The following is an 8423-nucleotide window of genomic DNA, read 5'->3' as shown; positions in this document are numbered from 1 at the left end:
CTTGTTGTTGTTGTTGTTGTTGTTGTTGTTGTTGTTGTTGTTGTTGTCATGATCTTTGTTAAAATCAGGTCTCTCTTGTAAAAGAGTCCCTAGAGGCTCAATGGATTAACCTGTCTAAATAAAGGTTGAACAAATAAAAGCATAATTTGAATCTGAAAACAGTGAAACAAATAAATAAATAAAAACTTTATATTTTATGATTAAATTTTTTTAGGGTGCCTTTCCCCCCAAATTCAGTATCTGGCTTGAAATATATAAAAAAAGACCACAAAGTGTAAAAATAACAAAAATTTTAAAGAAACATTAAAACTGCGGGTCATTTTGGTCACCACGGTAACCGCACACCTGTGGTCATTCCCTGACTGCAAACTAGAGAGGCAGACAGAAACCGGAGACTAAAAAAAAAGCCTCAAACAGTCACTGTGCAAAAGTCTCACTTTACAGATTCAGACGTTTTTTTTTTTTTTTTTATGGTGTTTTACAATATAAAACAACAAAACAAGTGTGAAAAACATAACCTTCACTTTCAAATTTTAAAGTTATTTCTGAAACAACTACAGTTTATGGACGTCATGGCTGTACATTGTTTACTCTCGTGGGGATTTTAAAGAATTCAGTTCAATTCAGTTTATTTATAAAGCGCCAAGACACAACAGAAGTCATCTCAGGACACTGAACAGAAACATTCATATATATAAAAGTCAGTTAATATTATTTATCTGAAGAGCAGACTGCTTTGAGTTTAACTCCATCACAGAACTCTCATCTTGAGCAAACACGAAGGCGACAGTGGAAAGAAAAAACTCCCTCATGAGGAAGAAACCTTTAGGGGTGCCCAAACTTTATAAAAAACTGTATACAAGGATCTAAGATGTACGCTAAACAATAATGTAATATAATATGGTGTATTAAACAGCAGCCTGAACATGAGTCTGTTGTGAGCAGATGGCCATGACTATAGAAGCTTAAAGGTAAGAAATCAGCAGCAAGGTTAATCAGCAGCACAGATAAAGCATCAATCTCCAATTAAAGAGTCAATACAGTGATTTTCCTGGTTAGAGATTCATGAGTCTAACAGCCTCAGGGTAGAAGCTGTTCCTCAGTCTAGTAGTTCCACACTTAATGCTCCTTAACCTCCTGCCTGACGGAAGCGGGGCAAAAAGTGTGTGCTGGGTGAGTGGGGTCTTTCATGATGCAGGTGGCTCTCTTCCTGCATCTGGAGGTGTAAATGTCTGTGAGGTGGGGAGGCAGATTCCATCAGACTTCTGTGCAGCCTTCACCACTCTCTGAAAAGCTTTTCTCTCTTCATTTGTGCTCCGTGCCACACGTTAATGCTGGAGCACAGGACGCTCTCCACTGCTCACCTGTAGAAGGAGGTGAGGACTGAGCTTCCCAGTCCAGCTCGTCTCAGCCGTCTGAGGAAGTAGAGTCACTGATGAGCTTTCTTGATCAGGCTGGTGGTGTTGCTGCCTCAGCTCTGCAGGTGTTCCACCTCCTCTCCAGGTGTTCCACCTCCTGCCTGTAGCCGGACTCATCAGTTTGTGATGCATCCAACCACCGCTGTATCGTCAAAGAAATCTTAATTGATTATAAAATGGTTTGGACAATTTGGCTGTTACACCTGACAGAGTTCATGGTCTTTAACTGTTGATTTACACCATGGGCAACATCAAATTGACCGTTCACCCCACCACCACGTTTGAATTTAACAAACACAGATACTCAGGATTGTGTGAATTCAATACTCTGATCCTGTGCAGTCTACGCTAGGTTCCTGTTTTTAGTTTTATACATTTGTCTCGGAATCTAGTAGTTTTTTTGGTTTTGTTACCTTTTTCCTTTTAGCCATCCTATTTGTTAAAAAAAAAAAAAAAAAACTGTAGTATGAGTTTTTATAACTGCTTATTGTTGTTGCTGTTGTCCATTGTTGTCATCTTTCTTTGTTGAAATCAGGTCTCTCTTGTAAATGAGTCCTCGAGGCTCAATGGGATTTACCTGTATAAATAAAGGTTGATTGATAAAGCTTTAGCTAAAGCTAGGCCTTTTAAAATAGTGTTTTCCAGCTTATAAACTCCTTTTTTAAAAGCTGCATGCATCACTTTGGTTAATACCATCTATCAAATGTAGTTTTCTTTTTCATCTCTTATTTTTTTAATAAAATGTTTTAAAAGCCTGAAAAATGATCAAAACAGGCTGTTAGCTGTTAGCCTAGACTGAACAAAGTCTATTTTCTTCGTTCAGTTTCCAAAGTTTTTTTTCTGTTTCTTGCAATTTTTTCCTGAATTTATTCAATCACAAATCAAATTACAACAATAAATGGCTAATATTTATTACATATACAACTTTAAATTGTATCCACCCACAAATAAATGACGACGCATGGGTTTGTTTGTTGTGAGTTTATTGATTTTTATCCCCCTTGTAATCATAAATCAGTTTTCATTGTAGTTTATTTTTTTTAAATCACTCGTATTGTGTTTAATTATAATTATAGTTTCCAGTCCTCTTCCACAATCAAGCAGGCAGTTTACAAGATTGAAGCTGTTTGGGTGCATAGTGAGACAGTCACGTACGGATATACTGTCACAGGAAGAGGAACAAAAAACTAAAATAAAAATATTTTTCATAGAATTTCTTATAAGAACAACGCACACCACAGAAAGTTCTCTGGAAAAAAAAAAAGCCATGATTGCAACATCAACTATACAGGCACACAAGGACAACACTAAGAGAAAAGGTGGTTAGGATTCGCTCGTTTGTGTCTTCACCTGTAAAAACACACAAATCGGCTTTTTGCCCCTTTCTTTGTTCGAGCCTCGTTTTTCTGTGCGTTTCTGCCTGCACAGCCCTCCAGCTCCAAAAATTAAAAATGCTTTGACGCAGGGCTGGCTGGGCATTTTCAGGGAACAAAAAAAATCTTAAAATTAGCGTAATTTCCGGACTATAAGCCGCACATTTTTCGCAGGCTAACTTGGCTAATTAGTGGATTTTATTTTTTGACGGGGTGACAAACTTCCTGCCGCTCGTATAGCTGCCGGTACACGTCTCTCTTGGGGGGCGGGTCCTCGTGACTCAATGAGACTACCTGTATAAATAAAGGTAAAAAACTGACCAGTAAAATGACTGAACGCGTCACAGTAGATCAATGAAACTCGGTTTCGTTGGTCTCGTTATAGGCACTGCTCAGAAAACAAAACTTTTACTGTACGCGTTTAATTAAAAGTTTAAAAAGTCTTTCATCTTTCTGTGTAAATATCTGTTACAACGTGGACACCTGCAGCTTATACCTGTATATATGTACATTTTTTTCTTTAAAATGTAGTGGGCGTGGCTTATATTCAGGTGCGCTCAATAGTCCGGAAATTACAGTAGAACGCAATCAGAGAAGTTCTGTCCACGCTCGGGTACTTTACCTCCCGTTTGGATCCATCGTTGAGCATCAGCGAGGGTGCACATCGTCCCCTCTTTTTCTTAATTTGGATATTTATAAAAAATGTAAAGCATTTCAGACACGAAATAAAACTAATCGACACCTAAAAAGGAGCTTGTAGACTATAATGCGGGGAAATAAAGCTTCCGATATACATTCAAACTAACTGATTCAGCTTCCCTGCTGTTGTGTTGGAGGTGGAAACGAACACATTCATTTAGTAAAAACTCAGAGTCGTGTTTGAGCTGGGGGGTCTGTGCAAACCTTCACCCTCGAGCAAAAACTATAAACCCTAAACCAACTCACAACCTCCTCCCCGGGAAGTAAAAACAAACAAAAAAACGGTGGCATAAAAACTTCTAATCTTATATATTCATATTTAAACCTTATATCTGTTATCATAACAAAGAAATAATTTCTCTTTTTTTTTTTTTTTTGTTCCTCCATTTTTGTTTTTTTTCACTAAACATTTGAATCGGTACAAAGAACCTTAATATACAAGCAATCTATCAAGATTAAAAAGAATAAAGTAAAACACTGATTATTTCATCGTCAGATTCACGATGGACACTCGGCGAGGTGGAAACAACGGAAGAGTTGTGTCACAAACGTTAGTCTGATTTTTTGCTCACGTTAAAAAAAAAAAAAAAAACGTCTGAAGAAATGTTATACATCTTGATCTGCGTGGTTTTATATCGCTTTATATTTTGCAAACTTCTCTAAATAAACATGATCAAAAAGAGCTCTATAGTACAACAGTAGTAGAAGTAGTAGCTTTTACTCGAGGATTGTTTTCCAACAAACCCGTAAAAAGCAGTTTGGGTGTGTAGAAATGATTTTAACGATAGCATCGTGTTATTGGTCAGTAGTATGTTCCCCGCCGGGTCTCTGTCCTCCGCCGCGAGCCTCCAGCTCCGGTTAGATCTGCATCTGCTCCAGGTATTTGTAGGTGGGGTTCTCGTAGCCGTGGTTCTGCATCTTGCTCAGGTGTCGGCCCTCGGGTGTCAGCATGGGGTCCACCTGCGAGACGGACACAGTGAACGAGAACTCCTCCACAGACGCAAACCATCCGCCTCGGAAGGAGAGCTGTTACGCAGCTGCTGTTCGTTTGCCTGTTAGCAAAATATCTCTAGATCCACTCAAAGGATTTTAATGAAACTTTCAGGAACGACACGTTTCCTTCTGGAGTCGGTCCGATTCAAGATGGCCTCCACGTTTTATAAATAAGGCTATAATTCAGTCAATTTGACAGATATGGAGTTAGATTAGGCAGGGCAGTAGCTGAGATTCATCTTAACACGTACAATGAATGCTAACAAATCCCACCAGGGGCACCACTAAGGGGGGGGCCAAGGGGGGCACTGTCTGCCTCTAAAAAAAAACAAGTTTTATCCTCCCGAGTCCCAAGCTTTTGCTCGGTGTAGATTTAAAAAATTTCCAAGCTATTTAGGAATAGAACATCATTTTAAAAAATAAAATAAATTTTTTTTTTGGATCAAATATAAATATATATTTTTATATGCAATTTAAAAATAAAAAAAATAATAATTTTAGTCCTCTAAATAAGGAAAACCAGTCTAAAACCAATGTTTTGACATTAGGTTGCTGAGTCTCAGGGGGGTTTATGCAGAATATATATCTTTACTGATATTAGACTATTAACTGTAAATAAAAAAACAAAGTAGATCGTTATATATCAGAAGGTGATTCCCTATCCCCTGAATTGCTGTATTTGTCAAATAACCGATATAAGACAACAACACAACAAATCTCCTGAAATACTGTTGTGAATTTTGTTTTTGGTGCCAGTGGCCCCCACACGCCCCCCCCATTAAAACACTTCTGGACACTTTCAATATTACAAGAAGTCCAACATCTCGTTTCTTTCAATATTTGACCAAAGTGGCTTTAACTTGTTTTTCAGTACGAGGTGTTCTTGTGTCAAACGCCGGCTTTTCATTAAACATAAACCGGACGGTCAGAAAGTGACGAGCATCACCCGGTGCAGCTTTACCTCCACGATGCCGTGGCTGATGGTGCCGTACTGCCTTTTCCTCAGGAGCACCAGGCTGATCACAATCACAGTCGCGATGGCCACGGCGATCATCAGCAGGCCGAACAGGGCGGTGCTGCCGAAGCTGAAGTCCTCCCCCAGGGGGCGGTAAGTGTCCTAACGGGCAGAATGAGCAGGGGTGCACACAGAGAGGAAGGTGAGGAGGCAGCACATCCAAAAAAAACATTTCAGCTGATGAACTAATTGGCTGTGGCAACAAAACCTGGTTTTCTCTGCTAATGAAAAATGCTAACGGTAAAACTCCTCTTCAAACGTATATTTTTTACATTTCCATACATTTTTCAATTATAATCATTAGGAAACTGCATTTTGCAATTAAATACTAGTTCAGATCTTTTGAAGTGGGGTTCTGCTGAGAGATTATGGGCGATTAACATCTTACCTGCTGTAGATATCTCTGAACGACGGTTTATTTTTGGCTAACGGACAATCTGAGTGGGACAAAAACAAATGCTCCGTCTCCAGAAACAAGTTTAGACGCAAAGATTTTATAGCGGTTCATGCTAACACTTCTATTAAGTGCATCAGAAGTGCTACAGCTAGCTGCTGTCGGTATTTTACGAGTTTATAAAGTAGAGTTTGTACGATCTGCTGGAACATCTTTGTCCTAACCGGACATTAGTTCATCAGTCAGGTCAAAATTAAACTTAATTTCTCCAAACTAAGGTCGTTCTATGAGCTATCTGCAACAGGTAGGACACTGATGTTTGTAAATCTTCCACAGAACCCTCCTTCAAAAGATCTAAAGTGCGTCTTTAAAAACAGCGTTTAGGATTAAACTCGTTTATCGCTTCACCCGTGCACAAAAGCTGCAGAAAAACCCGGTTTCACGTGACAACCACTGGAAGCACCACTGTTGGAGGACGCTCTTTCAAATGTTTAGTATAAAAATATTCAGAGACGTGCCACAAAACAGTAATTTTACTCTTCATTCCAGTTGAGAAACAATAAAAAAACAGACCATGGCTAAATGTTGATATGAAGAAATGGGTCAAATATTCCCTTAGGTCCGATTTAATCTGATTGTTGCACTTTCAGACTAAAATGTCTCAATATTTGAGTTCTGGACTGAGTAAACGATCATGTAAAGTAGCTAAAAATTAATATTTCACATTTTTCCAGTACTTGTAGATGTTAGCGTGATATACGACGTTTGACTCTGTTCTGTCTTTAGAAACGACGACGTAGCAGTTTTAACGCTGATTAAACTTTTTTCTGGGGACGCATGATATTGGATTTTTGGCCGATATGTTAAAACTTATTTGGCCGATAACAGATACCACTTCTAATATTTTTCCTCTAGACGACTTACAGAGACTACATACCTTTCTCTGCTGTGGAATTAAAATACTACATTATTCTGCAGGTCTTTGTCAGTTTGGCCTGATACCAAATGCAGATGCCAAAAAGGGGCTGAAAATGATGCAACACTTCAACTTGTATTATGATTAACGTCAAATTCATTCATGACATTTACTCTCTAACACAATAACACTCGGAACTGTGCGAGTTTGGAAATTTAAGCAGCGCCTTTTATATCGGTGAGTTATTTTGATGGAGAGGCCGATATTTTACTTTATCGCCAATATCGGTACCGATACCATGCCGATAATATCGTGCATCCCTACTTTTTTTTTTTTACTTGAACGCTGTCTGACCGCTGAGTTAGTGACGCACGCTGTTCCGCTGGGTTGGATTAACCCAGCTCAATCTTCTATCAGACTCAGGTGGGTCGTATTGGACTGGGGGAAGTTGAAGTGTTTATTTTTTATCTCTTTGTTTTAAAGCAACACACACATTATTGGCAGAACAGATGTTTCGTCAGCTGAAACCACCCGATCAGCAGTACTGACTCCACCTGTGGGTGGTTTTAATGTTTTGGCAGGTAGGCGTTTGAGCAGTCTATTAAGGCATGAACGTGCACAGTCTGTCCACGGGTGAATAACGTGGAGCAGACTCAGAGCTCCTCCACTCCACTGGTTTCCACTTCAAAGCCGCTTTGATCTTTAAGAAGTAATATTTTCCACCACCTCCTTTGAACATTTTGATTCAAATGTTTTCAGATCCAAACCCTGTTCCTGTGCAGAACAGAACTTCCCCACATCAACCATCAAACGGACTCATTTCCCCTAAAAACAGCAGATTGTTGATTTTAAATGACGACACGAAGCTCGTGTCTTTGAATTATTGCTGCAGTTTATTCTGCTGCTGAGCGTCGAGGCCTCAACCTCCAGACAGAGCTCCTGACGAGATCCTGACGCACTGATCGGGGGGGGGCAGCTCATACGAACCCCCCTAAACGACTGCGGCGGTCGGTTTAACGTTAAGTATCGTCGTCCTCGTACATTTCTATAAAACAACACTTTGTGCTCTGCTTTGACCCATCGCAGGAGAGACACGCCCAAGTGAAGCAGCGAGGGAGCAGGTGGCAGGGAGTTGAACCTGTGACTTTCTGGTCCCAAGTCGGCTGCTCTACCTCTACGCCACAGCCGCCATTAATATCTGGCGGTGGCCATCTTGGATTTTGCTATGGCGACCCAGTTTTTTTTAAAGGAACCTGCAGGAAAGGCTGCAGCCGCACACCAAAATGGAAGTCGGCGCCTCACGTATTGTTCACGTTGCGACGCGGACGAACAGAGGGCGTTTCCAGTTCCACGTTCTTCTCTGCGATGGGAGGCGCATCGCTGCAAACACCCGGGTCGTTTGGAGAAAACGCTTCGGCACGAATGAATCTTTGAAGCGTCACGTTTCGTTCGGCGTGCGAGCGTGGAATAACCTGCCTGAGCGTTCACACGATGCAGACACAACCCGGGTGACCCACAAACACCGACTCTGGCACATATGACACAATCTGATCATATGTGGACACCAAGTGTGTGTGTGTGTGTGTGTGTGTGTGTGTGTGTGTGTGTGTGTGTG

The 8423-nt window shown here is 40.4% G+C and overlaps 1 protein-coding gene across 3 annotated transcripts in view; it reads right to left on the bottom strand.

Annotated features, from left to right (window-relative positions):
* Positions 1-3851: 3851 nt before the first annotated feature.
* aplp2 (amyloid beta (A4) precursor-like protein 2) overlaps positions 3852-8423 on the bottom strand; it is an 88132-nt gene continuing 83560 nt past the window's right edge. For all 3 annotated transcript variants that reach the window (XM_037677642.1, XM_037677645.1, XM_037677644.1), the window contains 2 exons: positions 5445-5600; positions 3852-4450 (listed from right to left, as the gene is read on the bottom strand). In XM_037677642.1, the coding sequence (XP_037533570.1) occupies positions 4349-4450; positions 5445-5600 (258 nt within the window). In that variant the 3' untranslated portion in view covers positions 3852-4348. The remainder of the gene's footprint in view (positions 4451-5444; positions 5601-8423) is intronic.

This window comes from Nematolebias whitei, chromosome 6 (assembly GCF_014905685.2).
Source record: "Nematolebias whitei isolate Nwh7 chromosome 6, NemWhi1, whole genome shotgun sequence".
NCBI classification, from domain to species: Eukaryota; Metazoa; Chordata; class Actinopteri; order Cyprinodontiformes; family Rivulidae; genus Nematolebias; species Nematolebias whitei.
Note: the sequence above shows the minus strand (reverse complement) of the source record. Positions and strands in the feature narration are given on the sequence as shown.